The following is a 27,997-nucleotide window of genomic DNA, read 5'->3' as shown; positions in this document are numbered from 1 at the left end:
GTCTGTTGATGAACACACTTCTATGTTGGTTAACTATAAACAGCGCTCTCAATACATCGTTGTCAGAAAAAAAATCAACAGGAAAAAAGACTGTAGTTCCGATTTTTGCCACAAGGCGGCAAGAGTACATCAATGATATAATTAGTCTCTAGAGCAGCAGCGCCGCGGTGATTGAGCTGACGTCGATCAACGATGAATCCGGGACTAGAAGGCACCAATGTAACCGGTGCTATACTGTAACGCTGTAACTCTGCGTTGTGTGTGGTTGATTGAGACTATAGACGTGGACTTTGGAGATCAGGTAGTTTTAATTAAGCAGAACTCACTCTCTGCATGTTGCATCTGCATCCAAAAGGAAATAAAACATTTGTAGAGCACATATGTTCTGAGAATCGTCGCCTCTTTCTCTCAGTGCATCAAAATGATTTTGAATACAAAAATTAATACAGTCTCTCCTTATTATACATAACATATTTTACATAGATAAAACCACATACCTGCATCCAAAAGGAAATAAAACATTTGTAGAGAACATATGTTCTGAGAATCGTTGCCTCTTTCTACAACAGATGCACAATGGGAGGGACTGGGATCATTCGAGGAGCTAGCCATCGTTCACACATACAATAGCATACAAAATAGCATACAAAATGCAATTGCCATGCTGACTGTGGGAAAGTCCACCAACGCTTTTGCCAGAGAATTGACTGTTAATTTATCTACATAAGCCGCCTCCAATGTCGTTTTAGAGAATTTGGCAGTACGTCCAACCGGCCTCACAACCACGTGTAACCACTCCAGCCCAGGACGTCCACATCTGGCTTCTTCACCTGAGGGATCCTCTGAAACCAGCAACCCTGACAGCTGATGAAACTGAGGAGTATTTCTGTCTGTAATAAAGCCCTTTTGTGGGGAAGAACTCATTCTGATTGGCTTGGCCTGGCTCCCCTGTGGCTGCGCACTTGCCCTCCCAGTCCCATCCATTGCTGCACCCCTGCTCTCCCAGTCCCACCCATGCCTGCGCCCCTGCCCAGTCCTGTGAAATCCATAGATTGGGGCCTAATGAATTTAATTCAATTGACTGATATCCTTATATGAAATGTAACTCAGAAAAATCTTTCATTGTTGCTTGCGGCGTTTACATTTTGGTTCAGTATAGTTAACGTTAGCGAACTCTGCATTCTATACGGGTATGCCAATGGCCTGCTGCGATGCCCACTATATAGCGCTTTTCAGATCTATTCATATATTTAGCTACGGCAGACAGCTAGATCGGTGATGAGATGATCATTCAGTATGTAAACTAGCGGGTTTGGCCACCAATTAAATGGCTGGTCTTACCTTATCCTTGATCAGCATTTTGACTGTCGCATAAAATACGCTTTAAAACGATGTAAAAAAAATACCTAATCCACACTTAGTGTGGTACTGTCAAATTGAGCAAACCAGATTGTTCAATCTTTTTGATTCAACTTTATTTCCTGTGTAAGTCACTATTCTGTCCGTCCATCGTGTTTTGTGAGACGCTTTACAGACTACTTTATGGGGAAAAGATGTGACTATTACCGTTTTTACTTTTAAAACCCATAAAAAATCAAGGATGTTTTCAGACCAGGAAATACCAAAAGTGATGATGTTGGTATGTTTTTAGGTCTATAATTATCGCTCCTTGACCTCTCACGGGTGTTCAGAATTAAGATGATTAGGATCAATTGGTCCATAAATATTTCTAGTTTGTAGGCACTCCTAGATCATTCAGTCATGTCTCTCCTTTGGCAATGTGCAATTGTTTTGGCTGTCGTAGCAGCAGCAGCAGCAGCAGCAGCAGCAGCAGCAGCAGCAGCAGCAGCAGCAAGCGCTGCCAATGAAGGTACGTCTAATAATGAACACATAATATGATTATGTAGCTGATACCATGTTAACTTGAATAGGCTACTTATCTCATGCTGACCGCCTAACAGACTAGCCAAGTTGTGGTGGTGGCTCTTGATGTGAATGATGACATTATCAAATTTATATTTTTAGATTTTAATGTGGATTGTGAGAAACACTCCATTAAAGTGACATGGAAGGTCAGTCCAGAGTTGGTTGAACATGCTGCCCGTCTTTTCCTTGGACACTGTGTTCCGTCCACATTTTCTGTTCTTCCCACGGGAGAAGGGATGGCGACATTCCACTACAACCTCAATGGCTGTGCCATCAAGAAACGGGTAATGTCTAACTCTTGACCCAATGTATGCCATTTTGGATCCTGCGACGACTAATGCTTCTCCTTCTATTCCCCAGGTGACTGGCAAAAAACACATCTATTCAACCAGCCTGACTTACAGACCTAACCAAAAGCCCAAACCTGCTGCTATTAGTCACCATATTAAGTGTGTTTACATAAGGTAACCAGCTATGCCAGGGCTACTCAACTCTTACCCTAAGAGGTCTGGCGCCTGCTGTCTTTCGGTTCTACTTTATCATTAATTGCACACACCTGGTGTCCCAGGTCTAAATCAGTCCCTAATTAGAGGGGAATTATTTTTTTTAAATGCAGTGGAACTGAGTTGAGTTTTAGGGCTCTATTGGGTGTAGTGTACTCTAGCTATGGTGTTGGAATCAAATCTTCCTAAGCCTTTGCCACCTTCATTATTAAACTAAACATTCCCCCTTGTATGTAGACCTGAGGGATGGATTCCCCCATTCCTTATCCCTGCCTATGGTAGTGCTGAGGGTCATGGAGGATTGGTTTTCCACATGGCACTCCTCAATGGTGAGTGACTCATACAACAATTATTGTAAGAATATGTTCAGTCAACTTACCTGGTAAAGAAATTCTTAGCAGAGGACACTGCCCAAAGCTAGTTGAAACCTGTGGCTGTACAGTACGTATGAGCATTGAGCCCCTTCCCCTCTCTGTTGCATGTAGAAGACCTTACTGGTCTGGCTAAGAGCAGCCTGTTTCCCCTGGGCTCTTTCATCCCCATCTGGGCAGCAGTGGATCAGAAGGACCATCAGCCCTTGCTGCTGCTCTTGGAGGAGTGTGTGGCGGCCACAACACCAGAACTGCAGTCTGCGAGCCCGGTGTACCCCATCATCACCAACAAGGGGTATGTACCAGACCTGGCTATGGCCATGTAGGGTGCACATTTTGGTTTTTGACTGCCTAGCGCTAAACGGCCTACTCAAATGTTGAAAAGCATTGAATACATTTTAAAGTTAGCTTATTTGCTGGATGGAAGTTCTGTTTGTCTGCTCATTGCACAATGCATTTTCAGTTGCCTTGCAGATGGGAAGCCTGGGAACTCCAGGTTCCTGCCTAGGTACCACTCGTCTGCTATTCTGCTTTACCTGCAGTCCTTCAAGTTTGCCTTAGGCGAGGAAGTGAGTGGACCACAAGTTCTCGGTATGACTGGGTTGTTTTCATACTGTAGCTCTTGACTGTTCTCTTATTTCACCCCAGGTGTATATTCATTGTAAGCTTGTTGCATGGGACCCTGAGGTTTTTGATATCGAAAAGAAGGCCTGCCACTATATTAAAGAGACTGGAGGGTAAGTATTGGTCACATAACGACCATAATGACGTTAGTGCCAATGCAACAGCCAACTTTTTTTATTCATAGATGGGAGCTGCTGGACGACCCGTCTCAAAGTGACCTCTGCAAGTGCTGTGACTCGAGTTGCAAGCCTCGGTTGAAGAGGGGCGTGGATTCAGGTATTTTGAGGCACTTCATTTCAAGCCTGACTAAACTGTAGTTCCATATTCATTTGAGCTGATCACTCTTGAGTTCTGATGGGACTGCAGCTTGAAGTAATTTATATCTATTTTTTCTCAGAACCCCAGGGCCTGGTTCAAAACTCTGTTCTTGGACCGCTCACAATAGTGGAAAACTCTGAAACCCGGATCCCCAGTGAATTTGTAAAATATCCTACTGTAGAACAAGGTTGGTGATTTTGGCATTGAAGACTATAGTTTACACTTGGCTTTTAATTGTATCAGCTTTGATGCCAAATGAACTTGAACCTGTAACCTACTCATCTGTCATTGTGTTCTGTATTCAGTTGACTGGTTGGCGTAATGGTCTGGAACACTTTGCTTGTCAGGTGTGTGCTGGTTATTTTACTGTAACATCCAACAGCAATGGATGCCAACAGCAATGAGATGCATGTTACTAACAATTCTTCAACCTGTTACAGGGATGGCTGTCTTTTCTGTCTCTACAGCCATCTAATTGTAGGTGGCCTGAAGAAGGGTGCATCACGTTCCACTATCCCCAGTATGGATATGAAGTCCTTTGACTTGAGCACGTTTCAATAAAATGAGTACTTTACAATGGTGTTTGTTTCTAATGGTTGTCAAAATGTTATGATCCTGATGAGATGTACACTAAATCCAGTAGTGCGGAGCCGGTATCTACACAAAATAGCCAAGAGGTGACCATCTGGTTGTAGGAAGATCTCAATGAGATTGCTCAGTGTTTTGCGACTTTGTGTTCTGGACTTCCCAGTGTCCTGATTACTCTTGAACTCTAACACCTTCTCTTGGCATAATTAGTTTGCTAATGATAGTCACAGCAGGTGTTCATGCAATGGTAACGCTATTTGAAAGCTTGTCAGTGAACCTGCTTATTGTCGGCTATACTTTTTCAGCAGTAGCCCACCCCAAGATCAAATTGACAAGCCAAGTTTAGAGATTGTAGGTGGCTGATGGCCATGCTTAATGGCTGTGATAGGAGAGAACTGAGGCTGGATCAACAGCATTGTACATTGTTACTCCACAATACTAACCAAAATTATAGTGAAGAGAAGGAAGTCTGTACAGAATGTAATATTCCGAAACATGCATCCTGTTTGCAATAAGGTACTAAAGTAAAACTGTACAGAAATGGGTCAAAGTGAACTATGTCCTGAATACAAAGCATTACAGTATATTTGAGGCAAATCAAACACCACATGACTGAGTACCACTCTTCATATTTTCCAAGCATGGTGGTGGCTGCATCATGTTATGGGTGTGTGTCATCGGCAAGGACTGAATATTTTAGGATCAAAATAAATGGAATAGAGCTAAGCACAGGCAAAATCCTGAAGGAAAACCTGGTTCAGTCTGCTTTCCAACAGACACTTGGAGACAAACGCACCATTCAGCAGGACAATAACCTAAAACACAAGGCCAAATATACACTGCTGTTGATCGATAACCAATTTGACAGAGCTTGAAGAATTCTGTAAAGAATAATGGGCAAATATTGCACAATTGAGGTGTGGAAAGCTCTTAGACTTACCCAGAAAGACTCACTGCTGTAATCTCTGCCAAAGGTGCTTGTACAAAGTATTGACTCAGGGTATGTAATAGATATTTCTTTATTTCATTTTCAATACATTTGCAAACATTTCTATAAACATGTTTTTACTTTGTCATTATGGGGTATGTGTAGATGGGTGATATAAAAAATATATATTTAAACATTTTATTCAGGCTGCAACACAAAATGTGGAATAAGTCAAAGGTCTGAAGGCACTGTAAGGCTGAAACTGTTGAGCTAGCTAGCAGCTTGGTAACTAAGGCTAAACTGTTGGCTTGCTAACAACGTAGAAAACACATTTTACCTAACTAATTTTAGCTTGCATCACATTTAGTATTTATTCAGTTAATTAGACTAACTGGAAACAGGACATTAATGCACAAAATGAAAAACTATATTCAACTTTGCTTTTATGCTGCTCGCTCCTGCAGAATTTTGTACTTCCTATTCCTCCCTCACTTTTTTCCCAAACGTGTTTATTTTGCCTATCAAGTGACATGTCTACCTGCCTGCTCCGTTTGGTATTCCCGCCTCCTCTTCTTTTTCATTGGTTGCCTTTCCCGCTCTGAGAACGATTGAGTAGGTGAAACTCCTATGAGTGTTATGCTCATATAATGTAGGGTACAGTATGTGTTGGCTTCATCCACTCTGCAAAGGTGTTTTTTTCCCAGCTTTTAAGAGGACAGCAATAGACCCTCATTTATGATATCAGTGTGCTGAAATGCATTGAGATTTATATTTTAATAACAGCCAAATGTATCATGTAGCGTCAGTGTCATAGGTCTACAGAACATGAACTTTAAACCTGTCATAGAGTACAGAGAACATACATGGCTTGTGGCCCTGGGAGTATACAATGGAAAAACGTGTATAAATGATTTTTTACCAAATGTTGCTTAAAATTTGAGACTTTGCTTTTTGTCGTTATCGATGCAAAAAAAAACTATGTGGGGTAAAAATAGAGAGAAAAAGGGAAACTTTCAACAGTAATGGCAATGTTGTCATAGTTTCCCTGTTGCCACTTATGTAACTGTAATCATCTGTTTACACTTTATTCAAATGAAATAATTTTCACGTATGCACTGGCCAAAGATGTTTAAATGAGAGATGTCACCTGGTGGCAACAAATGTTGGCAACAAATGGAACCACAGGAAAAACACCTTAGAAATAATATTCAATTGTCCACATGATAGAGCCATATAAGAGTTATAAGGTAACATGAGTAAATTACATCAGTTATCAGTTGACCCCGCCTTCACATGGAGTTATCTGGGGATGTACTGTTACTTGCTTTGAGGATACAGCGGTAGATTGACACATGGTGGCTTTCCTGCGGCGTTCATGTTCATAGATTCTCTCCCGTACTTCACTCGTAGTCCATTTCTCAGCAGACTTGTATTGGAATACTGCTGCCAGTTTGGGGTCAGGGCAGTATGTTACAAACATCCTAACGACATCGGAGTCAATCTTCTTACCTTGTCTCTTAAGGCCCTCGTCAGCGACATCTATGGCCTTGTTCAATCGAACCCAATACTCCATAACAGCCTCTCCGGGTACAGGTTTAGTATTGTAAAAATCAGCCAAGGGCATGCATGAATAGGCCAATTCGCTGAAATTCTGTTTCAGAATGTCAAATACAATCTCTGGCTTCTCTGTAGGATCAACTGTTGTCTCATTGTGTAAATGTATCTTTACCATGTCTCTTGCTTTGCCAGATAATCGACTAATTATCTCATCTGATTGTTCCTCAACCGGACATCCCTTCCTCCTCAAGTATATTCTCGTCAACTCCTCCCATTCATGAATGGAGCATTTGTCTGTAACATCTCCTCTATATGTAGGAGGTTCCTTTATGTCTGATTGCATGATGAACTTAATTTTACTGAGATCTACATATCCTACCGACTCTGAATGATGATCACTTATCTTTTCTGTACTTACTGGTGGCTCATAAGTACTGGACCTGCCACTCTGTAGTTCTTCCCTAATGGAGCTCCCTATTTCCTGGGCTAGCTGAGTGACCAGCTCAGCTAGACCATCTACAGGGGCATTTGGATTAACACCAGATGAAGGGCTTTCATCCCATTTTTTTGTGGAGCAAAACATAGGGGAACCTCCTGCACCTACACACTTTACAGGGGTTTGATCAGAGTATGAGAAAAACCTCCCCCTCCCAGCAGTGAATTTGGGTTCATCACCATTATAAGATGCCATGCCACTAAACCACTAATGTTACGTTAAAATGGCTGTTGATGAACACACTTCTATGTTGGTTAACTATAAACAGCGCTCTCAATACATCGTTGTCAGAAAAAAAATCAACAGGAAAAAAGACTGTAGTTCCGATTTTTGCCACAAGGCGGCAAGAGTACCTCAATGATATAATTAGTCTCTAGAGCAGCAGCGCCGCGGTGATTGAGCTGACGTCGATCAACGATGAATCCGGGACTAGAAGGCACCAATGTAACCGGTGCTATACTGTAACGCTGTAACTCTGCGTTGTGTGTGGTTGATTGAGACTATAGACGTGGACTTTGGAGATCAGGTAGTTTTAATTAAGCAGAACTCACTCTCTGCATGTTGCATCTACATCCAAAAGGAAATAAAACATTTGTAGAGCACATATGTTCTGAGAATCGTCGCCTCTTTCTCTCAGTGCATCAAAATGATTTTGAATACAAAAATTAATACAGTCTCTCCTTATTATACATAACATATTTTACATAGATAAAACCACATACCTGCATCCAAAAGGAAATAAAACATTTGTAGAGAACATCTGTTCTGAGAATCGTTGCCTCTTTCTACAACAGATGCACAATAGGAGGGACTGGGATCATTCGAGGAGCTAGCCATCGTTCACACATACAATAGCATACAAAATAGCATACAAAATGCAATTGCCATGCTGACTGTGGGAAAGTCCACCAACGCTTTTGCCAGAGAATTGACTGTTAATTTATCTACATAAGCCGCCTCCAATGTCGTTTTAGAGAATTTGGCAGTACGTCCAACCGGCCCCACAACCACGTGTAACCACTCCAGCCCAGGACGTCCACATCTGGCTTCTTCACCTGAGGGATCCTCTGAAACCAGCAACCCTGACAGCTGATGAAACTGAGGAGTATTTCTGTCTGTAATAAAGCCCTTTTGTGGGGAAGAACTCATTCTGATTGGCTTGGCCTGGCTCCCCTGTGGCTGCGCACTTGCCTCCCAGTCCCATCCATTGCTGCACCCCTGCTCTCCCAGTCCCACCCATGCCTGCGCCCCTGCCCAGTCCTGTGAAATCCATAGATTGGGGCCTAATGAATTTAATTCAATTGACTGATATCCTTATATGAAATGTAACTCAGAAAAATCTTTCATTGTTGCTTGCGGCGTTTACATTTTGGTTCAGTATAGTTAACGTTAGCGAACTCTGCATTCTATACGGGTATGCCAATGGCCTGCTGCGATGCCCACTATATAGCGCTTTTCAGATCTATTCATATATTTAGCTACGGCAGACAGCTAGATCGGTGATGAGATGATCATTCAGTATGTAAACTAGCGGGTTTGGCCACCAATTAAATGGCTGGTCTTACCTTATCCTTGATCAGCATTTTGACTGTCGCATAAAATACGCTTTAAAACGATGTAAAAAAATACCTAATCCACACTTAGTGTGGTACTGTCAAATTGAGCAAACCAGATTGTTCAATCTTTTTGATTCAACTTTATTTCCTGTGTAAGTCACTATTCTGTCCGTCCATCGTGTTTTGTGAGACGCTTTACAGACTACTTTATGGGGAAAAGATGTGACTATTACAGTTTTTACTTTTAAAACCCATAAAAATTCAAGGATGTTTTCAGACCCGGAAATACCAAAAGTGATGATGTTGGTAAGTTTTTAGGTCTATAATTATCGCTCCTTGACCTCTCACGGGTGTTCAGAATTAAGATGATTAGGATCAATTGGTCCATAAATATTTCTAGTTTGTAGGCACTCCTAGATCATTCAGTCATGTCTCTCCTGTGGCAATGTGCAATTGTTTTGGCTGTCGTCGTAGCAGCAGCAAGCGCTGCCAATGAAGGTACGTCTAATAATGAACGCATAATATGATTATGTAGCGCTGATACCATGTTAACTTGAATAGGCTACTTATCTCATGCTGACCGCCTAACAGACTAGCCAAGTTGTGGTGTTGGCTCTTGAGATGTGAATGATGACATTATCAAATTTATATTTTTAGATTTTAATGTGGATTGTGAGAAACACTCCATTAAAGTGACATGGAAGGTCAGTCCAGAGTTGGTTGAACATGCTGCCCGTCTTTTCCTTGGACACTGTTCCGTCCACATTTTCTGTTTTTCCCACGGGAGAAGGGATGGCGACATTCCACTACAACCTCAATGGCTGTGCCATCAAGAAACGGGTAATGTCTAACTCTTGACCCAATGTATGCCATTTTGGATCCTGCGACGACTAATGCTTCTCCTTCTATTCCCCAGGTGACTGGCAAAAAACACATCTATTCAACCAGCCTGACTTACAGACCTAACCAAAAGCCCAAACCTGCTGCTATTAGTCACCATATTAAGTGTGTTTACATAAGGTAACCATCTATGCCAGGGCTACTCAACTCTTACCCTAAGAGGTCTGGCGCCTGCTGTCTTTCGGTTCTACTTTATCATTAATTGCACACACCTGGTGTCCCAGGTCTAAATCAGTCCCTAATTAGAGGGGAATTATTTTTTTTAAATGCAGTGGAACTGAGTTGAGTTTTAGGGCTCTATTGGGTGTAGTGTACTCTAGCTATGGTGTTGGAATCAAATCTTCCTAAGCCTTTGCCACCTTCATTATTAAACTAAACATTCCCCCTTGTATGTAGACCTGAGGGATGGATTCCCCCATTCCTTATCCCTGCCTATGGTAGTGCTGAGGGTCATGGAGGATTGGTTTTCCACATGGCACTACTCAATGGTGAGTGACTCATACAACAACAATTATTGTAAGAATATGTTCAGTCAACTTACCTGGTAAAGAAATTCTTAGCAGAGGACACTGCCCAAAGCTAGTTGAAACCTGTGGCTGTACAGTACGTATGAGCATTGAGCCCCTTCCCCTCTCTGTTGCATGTAGAAGACCTTACTGGTCTGGCTAAGAGCAGCCTGTTTCCCCTGGGCTCTTTCATCCCCATCTGGGTAGCAGTGGATCAGAAGGACCATCAGCCCTTGCTGCTGCTCTTGGAGGAGTGTGTGGCGGCCACAACACCAGAACTGCAGTCTGCGAGCCTGGTGTACCCCATCATCACCAACAAGGGGTATGTACCAGACCTGGCTATGGCCATGTAGGGTGCACATTTTGGTTTTTGACTGCCTAGCGCTAAACGGCCTACTCAAATGTTGAAAAGCATTGAATACATTTTAAAGTTAGCTTATTTGCTGGATGGAAGTTCTGTTTGTCTGCTCATTGCACAATGCATTTTCAGTTGCCTTGCAGATGGGAAGACTGGGAACTCCAGGTTCCTGCCTAGGTACCACTCGTCTGCTATTCTGCTTTACCTGCAGTCCTTCAAGTTTGCCTTAGGCGAGGAAGTGAGTGGACCACAAGTTCTCGGTATGACTGGGTTGTTTTCATACTGTAGCTCTTGACTGTTCTCTTATTTCACCCCAGGTGTATATTCATTGTAAGCTTGTTGCATGGGACCCTGAGGTTTTTGATATCGAAAAGAAGGCCTGCCACTATATTAAAGAGACTGGAGGGTAAGTATTGGTCACATAACGACCATAATGACGTTAGTGCCAATGCACCAGCCAACTTTTTTTATTCATAGATGGGAGCTGCTGGACGACCCGTCTCAAAGTGACCTCTGCAAGTGCTGTGACTCGAGTTGCAAGCCTCGGTTGAAGAGGGGCGTGGATTCAGGTATTTTGAGGCACTTCATTTCAAGCCTGACTAAACTGTAGTTCCATATTCATTTGAGCTGATCACTCTTGAGTTCTGATGGGACTGCAGCTTGAAGTAATTTATATCTATTTTTTCTCAGAACCCCAGGGCCTGGTTCAAAACTCTGTTCTTGGACCGCTCACAATAGTGGAAAACTCTGAAACCCGGATCCCCAGTGAATTTGTAAAATATCCTACTGTAGAACAAGGTTGGTGATTTTGGCATTGAAGACTATAGTTTACACTTGGCTTTTAATTGTATCAGCTTTGATGCCAAATGAACTTGAACCTGTAACCTACTCATCTGTCATTGTGTTCTGTATTCAGTTGACTGGTTGGCGTAATGGTCTGGAACACTTTGCTTGTCAGGTGTGTGCTGGTTATTTTACTGTAACATCCAACAGCAATGGATGCCAACAGCAATGAGATGCATGTTACTAACAATTCTTCAACCTGTTACAGGGATGGCTGTCTTTTCTGTCTCTACAGCCATCTAATTGTAGGTGGCCTGAAGAAGGGTGCATCACGTTCCACTATCCCCAGTATGGATATGAAGTCCTTTGACTTGAGCACGTTTCAATAAAATGAGTACTTTACAATGGTGTTTGTTTCTAATGGTTGTCAAAATGTTATGATCCTGATGAGATGTACACTAAATCCAGTAGTGCGGAGCCGGTATCTACACAAAATAGCCAAGAGGTGACCATCTGGTTGTAGGAAGATCTCAATGAGATTGCTCAGTGTTTTGCGACTTTGTGTTCTGGACTTCCCAGTGTCCTGATTACTCTTGAACTCTAACACCTTCTCTTGGCATAATTAGTTTGCTAATGATAGTCACAGCAGGTGTTCATGCAATGGTAACGCTATTTGAAAGCTTGTCAGTGAACCTGCTTATTGTCGGCTATACTTTTTCAGCAGTAGCCCACCCCAAGATCAAATTGACAAGCCAAGTTTAGAGATTGTAGGTGGCTGATGGCCATGCTTAATGGCTGTGATAGGAGAGAACTGAGGCTGGATCAACAGCATTGTACATTGTTACTCCACAATACTAACCAAAATTATAGTGAAGAGAAGGAAGTCTGTACAGAATGTAATATTCCGAAACATGCATCCTGTTTGCAATAAGGTACTAAAGTAAAACTGTACAGAAATGGGTCAAAGTGAACTATGTCCTGAATACAAAGCATTACAGTATATTTGAGGCAAATCAAACACCACATGACTGAGTACCACTCTTCATATTTTCCAAGCATGGTGGTGGCTGCATCATGTTATGGGTGTGTGTCATCGGCAAGGACTGAATATTTTAGGATCAAAATAAATGGAATAGAGCTAAGCACAGGCAAAATCCTGAAGGAAAACCTGGTTCAGTCTGCTTTCCAACAGACACTTGGAGACAAACGCACCATTCAGCAGGACAATAACCTAAAACACAAGGCCAAATATACACTGCTGTTGATCGATAACCAATTTGACAGAGCTTGAAGAATTCTGTAAAGAATAATGGGCAAATATTGCACAATTGAGGTGTGGAAAGCTCTTAGACTTACCCAGAAAGACTCACTGCTGTAATCTCTGCCAAAGGTGCTTGTACAAAGTATTGACTCAGGGTATGTAATAGATATTTCTTTATTTCATTTTCAATACATTTGCAAACATTTCTATAAACATGTTTTTACTTTGTCATTATGGGGTATGTGTAGATGGGTGATATAAAAAATATATATTTAAACATTTTATTCAGGCTGCAACACAAAATGTGGAATAAGTCAAAGGTCTGAAGGCACTGTAAGGCTGAAACTGTTGAGCTAGCTAGCAGCTTGGTAACTAAGGCTAAACTGTTGGCTTGCTAACAACGTAGAAAACACATTTTACCTAACTAATTTTAGCTTGCATCACATTTAGTATTTATTCAGTTAATTAGACTAACTGGAAACAGGACATTAATGCACAAAATGAAAAACTATATTCAACTTTGCTTTTATGCTGCTCGCTCCTGCAGAATTTTGTACTTCCTATTCCTCCCTCACTTTTTTCCCAAACGTGTTTATTTTGCCTATCAAGTGACATGTCTACCTGCCTGCTCCGTTTGGTATTCCCGCCTCCTCTTCTTTTTCATTGGTTGCCTTTCCCGCTCTGAGAACGATTGAGTAGGTGAAACTCCTATGAGTGTTATGCTCATATAATGTAGGGTACAGTATGTGTTGGCTTCATCCACTCTGCAAAGGTGTTTTTTTCCCAGCTTTTAAGAGGACAGCAATAGACCCTCATTTATGATATCAGTGTGCTGAAATGCATTGAGATTTATATTTTAATAACAGCCAAATGTATCATGTAGCGTCAGTGTCATAGGTCTACAGAACATGAACTTTAAACCTGTCATAGAGTACAGAGAACATACATGGCTTGTGGCCCTGGGAGTATACAATGGAAAAACGTGTATAAATGATTTTTTACCAAATGTTGCTTAAAATTTGAGACTTTGCTTTTTGTCGTTATCGATGCAAAAAAAAACTATGTGGGGTAAAAATAGAGAGAAAAAGGGAAACTTTCAACAGTAATGGCAATGTTGTCATAGTTTCCCTGTTGCCACTTATGTAACTGTAATCATCTGTTTACACTTTATTCAAATGAAATAATTTTCACGTATGCACTGGCCAAAGATGTTTAAATGAGAGATGTCACCTGGTGGCAACAAATGTTGGCAACAAATGGAACCACAGGAAAAACACCTTAGAAATAATATTCAATTGTCCACATGATAGAGCCATATAAGAGTTATAAGGTAACATGAGTAAATTACATCAGTTATCAGTTGACCCCGCCTTCACATGGAGTTATCTGGGGATGTACTGTTACTTGCTTTGAGGATACAGCGGTAGATTGACACATGGTGGCTTTCCTGCGGCGTTCATGTTCATAGATTCTCTCCCGTACTTCACTCGTAGTCCATTTCTCAGCAGACTTGTATTGGAATACTGCTGCCAGTTTGGGGTCAGGGCAGTATGTTACAAACATCCTAACGACATCGGAGTCAATCTTCTTACCTTGTCTCTTAAGGCCCTCGTCAGCGACATCTATGGCCTTGTTCAATCGAACCCAATACTCCATAACAGCCTCTCCGGGTACAGGTTTAGTATTGTAAAAATCAGCCAAGGGCATGCATGAATAGGCCAATTCGCTGAAATTCTGTTTCAGAATGTCAAATACAATCTCTGGCTTCTCTGTAGGATCAACTGTTGTCTCATTGTGTAAATGTATCTTTACCATGTCTCTTGCTTTGCCAGATAATCGACTAATTATCTCATCTGATTGTTCCTCAACCGGACATCCCTTCCTCCTCAAGTATATTCTCGTCAACTCCTCCCATTCATGAATGGAGCATTTGTCTGTAACATCTCCTCTATATGTAGGAGGTTCCTTTATGTCTGATTGCATGATGAACTTAATTTTACTGAGATCTACATATCCTACCGACTCTGAATGATGATCACTTATCTTTTCTGTACTTACTGGTGGCTCATAAGTACTGGACCTGCCACTCTGTAGTTCTTCCCTAATGGAGCTCCCTATTTCCTGGGCTAGCTGAGTGACCAGCTCAGCTAGACCATCTACAGGGGCATTTGGATTAACACCAGATGAAGGGCTTTCATCCCATTTTTTTGTGGAGCAAAACATAGGGGAACCTCCTGCACCTACACACTTTACAGGGGTTTGATCAGAGTATGAGAAAAACCTCCCCCTCCCAGCAGTGAATTTGGGTTCATCACCATTATAAGATGCCATGCCACTAAACCACTAATGTTACGTTAAAATGGCTGTTGATGAACACACTTCTATGTTGGTTAACTATAAACAGCGCTCTCAATACATCGTTGTCAGAAAAAAAATCAACAGGAAAAAAGACTGTAGTTCCGATTTTTGCCACAAGGCGGCAAGAGTACCTCAATGATATAATTAGTCTCTAGAGCAGCAGCGCCGCGGTGATTGAGCTGACGTCGATCAACGATGAATCCGGGACTAGAAGGCACCAATGTAACCGGTGCTATACTGTAACGCTGTAACTCTGCGTTGTGTGTGGTTGATTGAGACTATAGACGTGGACTTTGGAGATCAGGTAGTTTTAATTAAGCAGAACTCACTCTCTGCATGTTGCATCTACATCCAAAAGGAAATAAAACATTTGTAGAGCACATATGTTCTGAGAATCGTCGCCTCTTTCTCTCAGTGCATCAAAATGATTTTGAATACAAAAATTAATACAGTCTCTCCTTATTATACATAACATATTTTACATAGATAAAACCACATACCTGCATCCAAAAGGAAATAAAACATTTGTAGAGAACATCTGTTCTGAGAATCGTTGCCTCTTTCTACAACAGATGCACAATAGGAGGGACTGGGATCATTCGAGGAGCTAGCCATCGTTCACACATACAATAGCATACAAAATAGCATACAAAATGCAATTGCCATGCTGACTGTGGGAAAGTCCACCAACGCTTTTGCCAGAGAATTGACTGTTAATTTATCTACATAAGCCGCCTCCAATGTCGTTTTAGAGAATTTGGCAGTACGTCCAACCGGCCCCACAACCACGTGTAACCACTCCAGCCCAGGACGTCCACATCTGGCTTCTTCACCTGAGGGATCCTCTGAAACCAGCAACCCTGACAGCTGATGAAACTGAGGAGTATTTCTGTCTGTAATAAAGCCCTTTTGTGGGGAAGAACTCATTCTGATTGGCTTGGCCTGGCTCCCCTGTGGCTGCGCACTTGCCTCCCAGTCCCATCCATTGCTGCACCCCTGCTCTCCCAGTCCCACCCATGCCTGCGCCCCTGCCCAGTCCTGTGAAATCCATAGATTGGGGCCTAATGAATTTAATTCAATTGACTGATATCCTTATATGAAATGTAACTCAGAAAAATCTTTCATTGTTGCTTGCGGCGTTTACATTTTGGTTCAGTATAGTTAACGTTAGCGAACTCTGCATTCTATACGGGTATGCCAATGGCCTGCTGCGATGCCCACTATATAGCGCTTTTCAGATCTATTCATATATTTAGCTACGGCAGACAGCTAGATCGGTGATGAGATGATCATTCAGTATGTAAACTAGCGGGTTTGGCCACCAATTAAATGGCTGGTCTTACCTTATCCTTGATCAGCATTTTGACTGTCGCATAAAATACGCTTTAAAACGATGTAAAAAAATACCTAATCCACACTTAGTGTGGTACTGTCAAATTGAGCAAACCAGATTGTTCAATCTTTTTGATTCAACTTTATTTCCTGTGTAAGTCACTATTCTGTCCGTCCATCGTGTTTTGTGAGACGCTTTACAGACTACTTTATGGGGAAAAGATGTGACTATTACAGTTTTTACTTTTAAAACCCATAAAAATTCAAGGATGTTTTCAGACCCGGAAATACCAAAAGTGATGATGTTGGTAAGTTTTTAGGTCTATAATTATCGCTCCTTGACCTCTCACGGGTGTTCAGAATTAAGATGATTAGGATCAATTGGTCCATAAATATTTCTAGTTTGTAGGCACTCCTAGATCATTCAGTCATGTCTCTCCTGTGGCAATGTGCAATTGTTTTGGCTGTCGTCGTAGCAGCAGCAAGCGCTGCCAATGAAGGTACGTCTAATAATGAACGCATAATATGATTATGTAGCGCTGATACCATGTTAACTTGAATAGGCTACTTATCTCATGCTGACCGCCTAACAGACTAGCCAAGTTGTGGTGTTGGCTCTTGAGATGTGAATGATGACATTATCAAATTTATATTTTTAGATTTTAATGTGGATTGTGAGAAACACTCCATTAAAGTGACATGGAAGGTCAGTCCAGAGTTGGTTGAACATGCTGCCCGTCTTTTCCTTGGACACTGTTCCGTCCACATTTTCTGTTTTTCCCACGGGAGAAGGGATGGCGACATTCCACTACAACCTCAATGGCTGTGCCATCAAGAAACGGGTAATGTCTAACTCTTGACCCAATGTATGCCATTTTGGATCCTGCGACGACTAATGCTTCTCCTTCTATTCCCCAGGTGACTGGCAAAAAACACATCTATTCAACCAGCCTGACTTACAGACCTAACCAAAAGCCCAAACCTGCTGCTATTAGTCACCATATTAAGTGTGTTTACATAAGGTAACCATCTATGCCAGGGCTACTCAACTCTTACCCTAAGAGGTCTGGCGCCTGCTGTCTTTCGGTTCTACTTTATCATTAATTGCACACACCTGGTGTCCCAGGTCTAAATCAGTCCCTAATTAGAGGGGAATTATTTTTTTTAAATGCAGTGGAACTGAGTTGAGTTTTAGGGCTCTATTGGGTGTAGTGTACTCTAGCTATGGTGTTGGAATCAAATCTTCCTAAGCCTTTGCCACCTTCATTATTAAACTAAACATTCCCCCTTGTATGTAGACCTGAGGGATGGATTCCCCCATTCCTTATCCCTGCCTATGGTAGTGCTGAGGGTCATGGAGGATTGGTTTTCCACATGGCACTACTCAATGGTGAGTGACTCATACAACAACAATTATTGTAAGAATATGTTCAGTCAACTTACCTGGTAAAGAAATTCTTAGCAGAGGACACTGCCCAAAGCTAGTTGAAACCTGTGGCTGTACAGTACGTATGAGCATTGAGCCCCTTCCCCTCTCTGTTGCATGTAGAAGACCTTACTGGTCTGGCTAAGAGCAGCCTGTTTCCCCTGGGCTCTTTCATCCCCATCTGGGTAGCAGTGGATCAGAAGGACCATCAGCCCTTGCTGCTGCTCTTGGAGGAGTGTGTGGCGGCCACAACACCAGAACTGCAGTCTGCGAGCCTGGTGTACCCCATCATCACCAACAAGGGGTATGTACCAGACCTGGCTATGGCCATGTAGGGTGCACATTTTGGTTTTTGACTGCCTAGCGCTAAACGGCCTACTCAAATGTTGAAAAGCATTGAATACATTTTAAAGTTAGCTTATTTGCTGGATGGAAGTTCTGTTTGTCTGCTCATTGCACAATGCATTTTCAGTTGCCTTGCAGATGGGAAGACTGGGAACTCCAGGTTCCTGCCTAGGTACCACTCGTCTGCTATTCTGCTTTACCTGCAGTCCTTCAAGTTTGCCTTAGGCGAGGAAGTGAGTGGACCACAAGTTCTCGGTATGACTGGGTTGTTTTCATACTGTAGCTCTTGACTGTTCTCTTATTTCACCCCAGGTGTATATTCATTGTAAGCTTGTTGCATGGGACCCTGAGGTTTTTGATATCGAAAAGAAGGCCTGCCACTATATTAAAGAGACTGGAGGGTAAGTATTGGTCACATAACGACCATAATGACGTTAGTGCCAATGCACCAGCCAACTTTTTTTATTCATAGATGGGAGCTGCTGGACGACCCGTCTCAAAGTGACCTCTGCAAGTGCTGTGACTCGAGTTGCAAGCCTCGGTTGAAGAGGGGCGTGGATTCAGGTATTTTGAGGCACTTCATTTCAAGCCTGACTAAACTGTAGTTCCATATTCATTTGAGCTGATCACTCTTGAGTTCTGATGGGACTGCAGCTTGAAGTAATTTATATCTATTTTTTCTCAGAACCCCAGGGCCTGGTTCAAAACTCTGTTCTTGGACCGCTCACAATAGTGGAAAACTCTGAAACCCGGATCCCCAGTGAATTTGTAAAATATCCTACTGTAGAACAAGGTTGGTGATTTTGGCATTGAAGACTATAGTTTACACTTGGCTTTTAATTGTATCAGCTTTGATGCCAAATGAACTTGAACCTGTAACCTACTCATCTGTCATTGTGTTCTGTATTCAGTTGACTGGTTGGCGTAATGGTCTGGAACACTTTGCTTGTCAGGTGTGTGCTGGTTATTTTACTGTAACATCCAACAGCAATGGATGCCAACAGCAATGAGATGCATGTTACTAACAATTCTTCAACCTGTTACAGGGATGGCTGTCTTTTCTGTCTCTACAGCCATCTATTTGTAGGTGGCCTGAAGAAGGGTGCATCACATTCCACTATCCCCAGTATGGATATGAAGTCCTTTGACTTGAGCACGTTTCAATAAAATGAGTACTTTACAATGGTGTTTGTTTCTAATGGTTGTCAAAATGTTATGATCCTGATGAGATGTACCCTAAATCCAGTAGTGCGGAGCCGGTATCTACACAAAATAGCCAAGAGGTGACCATCTGGTTGTAGGAAGATCTCAATGAGATTGCTCAGTGTTTTGCGACTTTGTGTTCTGGACTTCCCAGTGTCCTGATTACTCTTGAACTGTAACACTTTCTTCTCTTGGCATAATTAGTTTGCTAATGATAGTCACAGCAGGTGTTCATGCAATGGTAACGCTATTTGAAAGCTCGTCAGTGAACCTGCTTATTGTCGGCTATACTTTTTCAGCAGTAGCCCACCCCAAGATCAAATTGACAAACCAAGTTTTTAGAGATTGTAGGTGGCTGATGGCCATGCTTAATGGCTGTGATAGGAGAGAACTGAGGCTGGATCAACAGCATTGTACATTGTTACTCCACAATACTAACCAAAATTACAGTGAAGAGAAGGAAGTCTGTACAGAATGTAATATTCCAAAACATGCATCCTGTTTGCAATAAGGTACTAAAGTAAAACTACAGAAATGGGTCAAAGAAGTGAACTGTCCTGAATACAAAGCATTACAGTATGTTTGAGGCAAATCAAACACCACATGACTGAGTACCACTCTTCATATTTTCCAAGCATGGTGGTGGCTGCATCATGTGTGTGTCATCGGCAAGGACTGATGAATATTTTAGGATCAAAATAAATGGAATAGAGCTAAGCACAGGCAAAATCCTGAAGGAAAACCTGGTTGTCTGCTTTCCAACAGACACTTGGAGACACACTCACCATTCAGCAGGACAATAACCTAAAACACAAGGCCAAATATACACTGCTGTTGATCAATAACCAATTTGACAGAGCTTGAAGAATTCTGTAAAGAATAATGGGCAAATATTGCACAATCGAGGTGTGGAAAGCTCTTATAGACTTACCCAGAAAGACTCACTGCTGTAATCTCTGCCAAAGGTGCTTGTACAAAGTATTGACTCAGGGTATGTAATAGATATTTCTGTATTTCATTTTCAATACATTTGCAAACATTTCTATAAACATGTTTTTACTTTGTCATTATGGGGTATGTGTAGATGGGTGATTTAAAAAATATATATTTGAACATTTTATTCAGGCTGCAACACAAAATGTGGAATAAGTCAAAGGTCTGAAGGCACTAAGGCTGAAACTGAGCTAGCTAGCAGCTTGGTAACTAAGGCTAAACTGTTGGCTTGCTAACAACGTAGAAAACACATTTTACCTAACTAATTTTAGCTTGCATCACATTTAGTATTTATTCAGTTAATTAGACTAACTGGAAACAGGACATTAATGCACAAAATGAAGAACTATATTCAACTTTGCTTATATGCTGCTCGCTCCTGCAGAATTTTGTACTTCCTATTCCTCCCTCACTTTTTTCCCAAACGTGTTTATTTTGCCTATCAAGTGACATGTCTACCTGCTCTCCGTTTGGTATTCCCGCCTCCTCTTCTTTTTCATTGGTTGCCTTTCCCGCTCTGAGAACGATTGAGTAGGTGAAACTCCTATGAGTGTTATGCTCATATAATGTAGGGTACAGTATGTGTTGGCTTCATCCACTCTGCAAAGGTGTTTTTTTCCCAGCTTTTAAGAGGACAGCAATAGTCCCTCATTTATGATATCAGTGTGCTGAAATGCATTGCGATTTATATTTTAATAACAGCCAAATGTATCATGTAGCGTCAGTGTCATAGGTCTACAGAACATGAACTTTAAACCTGTCATAGAGTACAGAGAACATACATGGCTTGTGGCCCTGGGAGTATACAATGGAAAAACGTGTATAAATGATTTTTTACCAAATGTTGCTTAAAATTTGAGACTTTGCTTTTTGTCGTTATCGATGCAAAAAAAAACTATGTGGGGTAAAAATAGAGAGAAAAAGGGAAACTTTCAACAGTAATGGCAATGTTGTCATAGTTTCCCTGTTGCCACTTATGTAACTGTAATCATCTGTTTACACTTTATTAAAATGAAATCCTTTTCACGTATGCACTGGCCAAAGATGTTTAAATGAGAGATGTCACCTGGTGGCAACAAATGTTGGCAACAAATGGAACCACAGGAAAAACACCTTAGAAATAATATTCAATTGTCCACATGATATAGCCATTTAAGAGTTATAAGGTAACATGAGTAAATTACATTAGTTATCATTCAGCTGATGCATTCCTGTCAAAAGGGAAATATTACAGTATGCGACCACGACATTATTTATATATATATATATATATATATATATATATAGGGCTTGATCCAGGGGTATGGGTGGTCCGTTAACGCTTCACCAGATTCCGGAACTATCTGGCCTTCTCAGTTAGTTCATATCCTGGACCTTCTCATCTACTGAGGTGGACACCACCTTCCCATCCACCATCTCCTCCACGATCACCCTCACCCTCTTCTGCATCTGTGGATTATACTCTGTGGAACGAGCCACCAAACAGGAATTCATTCATTCATTCATTGTGTGTATTATGGGGAACAACACATGATTCTTTCATTGATTCATTCATTTGATAAATTATTCTCTGCTTGCTCACCTTCCGCCACTTCCTGGATATGTTGTACTTCCTGGACCTTCTCGACCACGATCACCTTCCTGACCTCCTGTCTGGTCTCCACATGCCTACTGGTAGACACAGGCGAAGAACACTTGCGGTCAGCTAAACTCACTAATGCACATCTTGTTCTACTAGTTTGCAATCAGTGGTGTAACTTAAGTTGTTTTTGGGGGTATCTGTACTTTGTTATTTACATATTTGACTACTTTTACTTCACTACATTGCTTAAGAAAATATTGTACCTTTCCTCGACACCCAAAAGTGCTTGTTACATTTTGCATACTTAGTACAATTCACAAACTTATCAACCAAACATTCCTGGTCATCCTTACTGCCTCTGATCTGGCGGACTCACTAAACCGACATGCTTGGTTTGTTAGTTATGTCTGAGTGTTTAAGTGTCCCCCGGCTTTCCGTAAATAAAAAAAAACAAGAAATGGTGCCATCTGGTTTGCTTAATATAAGGAATTTAAAGTGATTTCTACTTTTATTTTTGATTCTTAAATATATTTTAAACCAAATACTTTTAGACTGTTACTCAATTAGAATTTTACTGGATGACTCTTACTTTTATTTGAGTCATGTTCTATTAAGGTATCTTTACTTTTTATCAAGTGTGACAGTTGAGTACGTTTTCCACCACTGTTTGCAATGAGGTGCCAATAAACAGCTGTCATCCCCCCATCCCTTGTCCCTCCTTCTTTCCAGCCCCTCCATTATCCCCTCTCACCTGAGTCCCTCTCCATCCAGCAGCCTCCTGTACTCAGCGATCTCCATCTCCAGCCTCATCTTGATGTCCAGGAGGATCTGGTACTCAGAGGCCTGCTGCTGGATGCTGACGTTGAGCTGCTGCAGCTCCTCCTCCATGCTGTTGATACAAACCTGCAGCTGGCTCAGCTGGGAGCCGTGGCGGCCGTTTATATCAACAACGCTCTGCTCCAGGTACCCCTTCTAGGAATGTGTGTATGTTTGTAAGGGATGAAGAAAATGGAGAAGGAAAGAAGGAGAGGGTAGTAGAAATGTATAAAGAGGGAGATGAAGAATGGTAGAGATAGTTAGATTGCTGTGCATAAAGGTGTTAGAACACCTTGACATTAGACCACTGTGGAGGTCTGAAAACATCTAACAAACTTTGATTTTGGAATGTACTGTTCTTTTAAAACCTAAAGGAATTCCATATTTTAGGAACAGAGGTAGGGTAAAGAGAAATGCTATATGTTTAGGGATGTTGATTCACTCAGATGGTTTGACATCATACCTGAGTGAGCAGGCCATGCAGTTCAATCTCCAGGCTCTGGAAGGTCCTCTTCAGGTCGGTCACCTGAGACTGAGAGGTCTTCACCTCTGTGGTGCTGGTGGTGATCTGGTTCTGAAGCACCTCCACCTGACACACACACACACACCGTATTAGTCAAAAGTGTAGTACCACTTCACAAAATACATGTCAATTGTGCCTCTCACAAAACACATTTAGGGACCCAGGCCCACATCTTTGGAGTCCCCCTGTCCTATTTTCAGAGGTTGTCTCACCTTGCTTTCAAACCACTTGGCAGCATCTCTCTGGTTCTTCGTTATCATGCCCTCATACTGGGTCCTCATCTCCTCCAGCACCTTGCTCATGTCCACAGAGGAAGCACAGTCCATCTCCACATTCACAGCACCACAATGCTGCGTCCGCATCAAATGCATCTCCTAACAACAGGAAAAGGGGGACAAATTGTGCTATAATACCTGGGATTTGTAGATTCCTTATACAGATGGAAGGGCAAAAGCACCTGAAAACAATCAGTTACTCTATATTTGGGGACTAATAACAGTGAAGTTGCTCTAGATTTGTTGTGTGTGGGTTTTGCCCCCTTGTGGCCAAACATGGAAAGGTTTCAAACTCACTGAGAATTGATAAATAAATTGATTGTGCAAAAACTACAGGGGAAGCCATTGTGTCCAATTGAAAAACCACATGTGGCTGTCCTGGCACATTGGCACTTCAGCCAACAGCACAAGCGTTAAGATTTGAGTGTGTGAGGAGAAATGACCTCCTCGTGGTTCTTCCTGAGGTAGACCAGCTCCTCCTTCAGACCCTCAATCTGTATCTCCAGTTCTGCTCTGGTGAGTGTAAAGCTGTCCAGGACTCCTCTCAGACGAGCCACATCCCCTTCTATCTTCATACGCATGTTAGCCTCCGTCTCTAACCTACAGGGGTTGAGGAAAGAAGAGGGATTGATTAGTTCCTTCTCACAACAAACCAAGATACAACTTGCCCAACCATAAACTGATCCATAGCCCTGCCTACCCCCATGAGCATTTCTGTAGATCTGGGAGGATTCAATCTACTCAATCTCAAACCTATAGGCCAAGAGTTACAAACAGAATCAGTACACTCACAGAGGCTGTGTACAGTACAAACAGGAAGTGCACCTACTTAATCTTGAAGTCATCAGCTGCAAGTCTGGCATTATCCACCTGCAGGATCATCTGAGAGTTCTCCACAGACCTGGCTTGGATCTAGGAACATGAGGACAGTCACAGTCACAGTCAATGGGATGTAATAACAGAGTCAACTATGTATAGGATATCATGTGTTTAGATCAACAGATCTGGTTCATGTCTACTGTTCATTAATTTACAACAGAACCCAGTTTTTCGACAATCAACAAGATAAACATTGAGAGGCAATGGGAATTACACCCCTAATCTATCACTTATCTACAATGCCTTCGGATAGTATTGAGACCACTTGACTTTTTCCACATTTTGTTATGTTACAGCCTAATTCTAAAATGGGTTTAAAAAACAAAATCCTCAGCAATCTACACAGAATACCCTATAATGACAAAGCGAAAACCAAGCCATGAGGTTGAAGGAATTGTTCGTAGAGTGCTGAGACAGGATTGTGTCGAGGCAAAAATCTGGGGAACGGTACCAAAACATTTCTGCAGAATTGAATGTCCTCAAGAACACAGTGGCTTCCATCATTCCTAAATGGAAGAAGTTTGAAACCACCAAGATTCTTCCTAGAGCTGGCCGCCCGGCCAAACTGAGAAATCTGGGGAGAAGGGCCTTGGTCAGGGAGGTGATGGTCACTCTGACAGAGCTTCAGAGTTCCTCTGTGGAGATGGGAGAACCTTCCAGAAGGACAGCCATCTCTGCAGCACTCCACCAATCAGGCCTTTATGGAAGAGTGGCCAGACGGAAGCCACTGCTTAGTAAAAGCCACATGACAGCCAGCTTGGAGTTTTCCAAAAGGCACCTAAAGACTCTCAGACCATGAGAAACAAGATTCTCTGGTCTGATGAAACCAAGATTGAACTCTTTGGCCTGAATGCCAAGCGTCACGTCTGGAGAAAACCTGGCACCATCCCTACGGTGAAGCATGGTGGTGGCAGCTGTGGTATGTTTTTCAACGGCAGGGACTGGGAGACTAGCCAGGACTGAGGCAAAGATGAATGGAGCAAAGTACAGAGAGATCCTTGACGAAAACTCTCTCCAGAGCACTCAGGACCTCAGACTGGGCAAAGGTTTACCCTTCCAACTGGACAACAACCCTAAGCACACAGCCAAGACAATGTAGGAGTGGCTTTGGGACAAGTCTCTGAATGTCCTTGAGTGACACAGCCAGATCCTAGACTTGAACCCGATGGAACATCTCTGGAGAGACCTGAAAATAGCTGTGCAGAAACGCTCCCCATCAAATCTGACAGAGCTTGAGAGGATCTGCAGCGAAGAATGTGAGAAACTCCCTAAATACAGGTATGCCAAGCTGTAGCGTCATACCCAAGAAGACTCAAGGCTGTAATCGATGCCAAAGGTGCTTCAACAAAGTACTTAGTAAAGGGTCTGAATACTTATGTAAATGTGAAATTTCCCCCCCAAAAATTATACATTTGCTAAAGTTTCTAAAAACCTGTTTTTGCTTTGTTATGGGGTATTGTGTGTATATTGATGAGGGGAACAATGCTGTAACTTAACAAAATGTGGAAATAGTCAAGGGGTCGGAATACTTTCCAAATGCACTGTAATTCATTCTAGTGACTCTTTCACAAACTTGTTGGCATCCTCTCAATCCTATCCCCACCTCTCTTCCCACTGGGCACAGACGTCAATTCAACGTCTATTCGATGTTGATTCAATATAATTACATTGAAATGTTGATTCAACCAGTGTGAGCCCAGTGGGTTGCTACATTAGACTACATTACCCAGAAGCACCTTGTTGCGGATGTCTGTGATGGTGCCATAGAACCCACTGACGTCCTTCTTGTGAGTCGGTGATCTCATCTCGTAGAACTCTTTGATCTGCAACTCCAACTTGCTATTGGCTGCCTCTAGAGAGCGCACCTGTGTAAACAGGGAGTGGAGGGAATCAGTTCAGTTCATGTGTCTATCCGAAATGGCACCCTATTCCCTATATAGAACACTACATTTGACCAGAGCCCTATGGGCCCTGTTGTGCACTACATAGGAAATAGGGTGCCATTTGGACGCATCGCATCACGTTATGTGAATATGCGCACTCCCATTAGATAGTCCCCAACATAATGGAATTTTAAATAAATGTTCAAATCCTGCTATGTTATTGTCCTCATCAGTGGTGTAAAACACTTAAGTAAAAATACTTTAAAGTACTACTTAAGTAGGTTTTTTGGGTATCTTTACTTTACTTTACTTTACGAGTCATGTTTTTGACAACTGTTACTTTTACTCTACTACATTCCTAAAGGATATAGTGTATTTTTACTCCATTGATTTTCCCTGACACCCAAAAGTACTCATTACACTTTGAATGCTTAGCAGGAAAGGAAGTTGGTCCAATTCACACTCTTATCAAGAGAACATCCCTGGTCATCCCAAGTACCTATGATCTGGCGAACTCACTAAACCAACATGCTTTGTTTGTAAATGATGTATGAGTGCCCCTGGCTTTCTGCACAAAAAATGTAAATAAATAATTGTGCATTCTGGGTTGTTTAATATAAGGAATGTGAAATGATTTACACTTTTACTTTTGATACTGAAGTATATTTTAGCAATTACATGTTTTGATACTAAAACCAAAGACTTTTGGACTTTTACTGAAGTAGTATTTCACTGCATGACTTTCACTTTTACTTGAGTAATTTTCTATTAAGGTATCCTTATGACAATGTGGTATTTTTTCCACCACTGGTCCTCATTATGTATTTAGGAACGTGCGTTTATGATAGTAATACAGGTGTGTCTTTTTAATAATGAGACTTTCCTTGGAGCTTTACAGGCAAACGATGGGTAACTGCTTCTTCTCAATAGCAATTTTACAATTAGAAACATTAATGATGGAATAAATCGTTTTTTAAAGTTTCAAGTTAAGTAAAAGTTGTTTTAAATACTTTTTTTTATGGAGTCAATTTACTGTAGCCTACTGTATAATCACATTTAATTGAACATTGTGGAGAGTATTGATGATAGGGGTTATTTAAAAAAAAAAGCCATATATCAAAGATTAAAGATCACTTTCTAATAGCAGTTTTCTATATCATCGAATATGTTTTGTTCTGAAAAGATTGATCACTCTGCCTTGTCGTTCGTGCCTTGACTTTCGATCTCCACGCACATAATCTGGGTTGTGCGTAATATCGCGGAGCGCACCTAATCTCCAGACACACTCCATCACTCTGCCTTACCTTTTCCAGGTAGGTGGCCAAACGATCGTTCAGATTCTGCATGGTATGCTTCTCGTTGGCACCGATAGTGATCTGGCCTGGCCCGTCCATAGAGAAAGTGGATTGAGAGATACGGGTGCCGTATCCCCCGGCACCTCCATATACACTCGGCGCGCGACTGCTCCCAACAGAGGACACACTCATACGGGACCTACCGCCTCCCAAACCGCTAGAAAACTGCATCCCACCGGACAAACTGAAGCCAATCGAACCGACACCGCTAAGTGAGCGGTATCTAAGGCTACTACTGCGACTGGCTGCAATGGACATAGCGAGAGATGGTTTGGCGATGCGTCCTGGGAGGTTAAAGTGCGTTCTTCCGAGTTGGAGGCGTCAGGTAAAATAACCCCCTTCGTGTCCTCGA

General features: G+C 41.9%; 3 protein-coding genes and 1 pseudogene across 5 annotated transcripts; 3 read left to right on the top strand and 1 right to left on the bottom strand.

Annotated features, from left to right (window-relative positions):
• Positions 1–1,741: 1,741 nt before the first annotated feature.
• LOC149975716 (zona pellucida sperm-binding protein 3-like) lies at positions 1,742–4,319 on the top strand. Of its 2 annotated transcripts, XM_090204744.1 has the most exons (12): positions 1,747–1,812; positions 1,855–1,870; positions 2,026–2,210; positions 2,287–2,390; positions 2,667–2,758; positions 2,915–3,095; positions 3,264–3,369; positions 3,449–3,537; positions 3,609–3,700; positions 3,822–3,929; positions 4,048–4,089; positions 4,183–4,319. In XM_090204744.1, exons 1-11 carry the CDS (start codon positions 1,762–1,764, stop codon positions 4,062–4,064), a joined length of 1,041 nt encoding a protein of 346 aa, XP_090060870.1. In that variant the 5' UTR covers positions 1,747–1,761; the 3' UTR covers positions 4,065–4,089; positions 4,183–4,319. The 2 variants fall into 2 exon arrangements, with proteins under 2 accessions (XP_090060869.1, XP_090060870.1); XM_090204743.1 differs by having other exon boundaries at positions 1,742–1,870.
• A 4,910-nt stretch (positions 4,320–9,229) lies between these two features.
• LOC149975715 (zona pellucida sperm-binding protein 3-like) lies at positions 9,230–11,819 on the top strand (annotated as a pseudogene). Its single transcript, XR_016487733.1, has 11 exons — positions 9,230–9,365; positions 9,525–9,707; positions 9,784–9,887; positions 10,164–10,255; positions 10,415–10,595; positions 10,764–10,869; positions 10,949–11,037; positions 11,109–11,200; positions 11,322–11,429; positions 11,548–11,589; positions 11,683–11,819. The product of XR_016487733.1 is annotated as a zona pellucida sperm-binding protein 3-like (transcript).
• A 4,910-nt stretch (positions 11,820–16,729) lies between these two features.
• On the top strand, positions 16,730–19,316 carry LOC118936556 (zona pellucida sperm-binding protein 3). The gene is given in 12 exon segments (XM_036949612.2): positions 16,730–16,865; positions 17,025–17,121; positions 17,123–17,207; positions 17,284–17,387; positions 17,664–17,755; positions 17,915–18,095; positions 18,264–18,369; positions 18,449–18,537; positions 18,609–18,700; positions 18,822–18,929; positions 19,048–19,089; positions 19,183–19,316. Coding segments are annotated over 11 exon segments (1,041 nt in total). The 5' UTR covers positions 16,730–16,795; the 3' UTR covers positions 19,065–19,089; positions 19,183–19,316.
• A 3,208-nt stretch (positions 19,317–22,524) lies between these two features.
• On the bottom strand, positions 22,525–27,997 carry LOC110493624 (keratin, type I cytoskeletal 42-like). The gene is made up of 7 exons (XM_036948364.2): positions 27,595–27,997; positions 26,144–26,272; positions 24,358–24,440; positions 23,972–24,128; positions 23,466–23,627; positions 23,194–23,319; positions 22,525–22,886 (listed from the first exon to the last, which is right to left on the bottom strand). The coding sequence occupies exons 1-7, from the start codon at positions 27,901–27,903 to the stop codon at positions 22,662–22,664; spliced, it is 1,191 nt and encodes a 396-aa protein (XP_036804259.2). The 5' UTR covers positions 27,904–27,997; the 3' UTR covers positions 22,525–22,661.

This window comes from Oncorhynchus mykiss, chromosome 17, assembly GCF_057628025.1.
Source record: "Oncorhynchus mykiss isolate SJ-2025 chromosome 17, ASM5762802v1, whole genome shotgun sequence".
Taxonomy (NCBI): Eukaryota; Metazoa; Chordata; class Actinopteri; order Salmoniformes; family Salmonidae; genus Oncorhynchus; species Oncorhynchus mykiss.
Note: the sequence above shows the minus strand (reverse complement) of the source record. Positions and strands in the feature narration are given on the sequence as shown.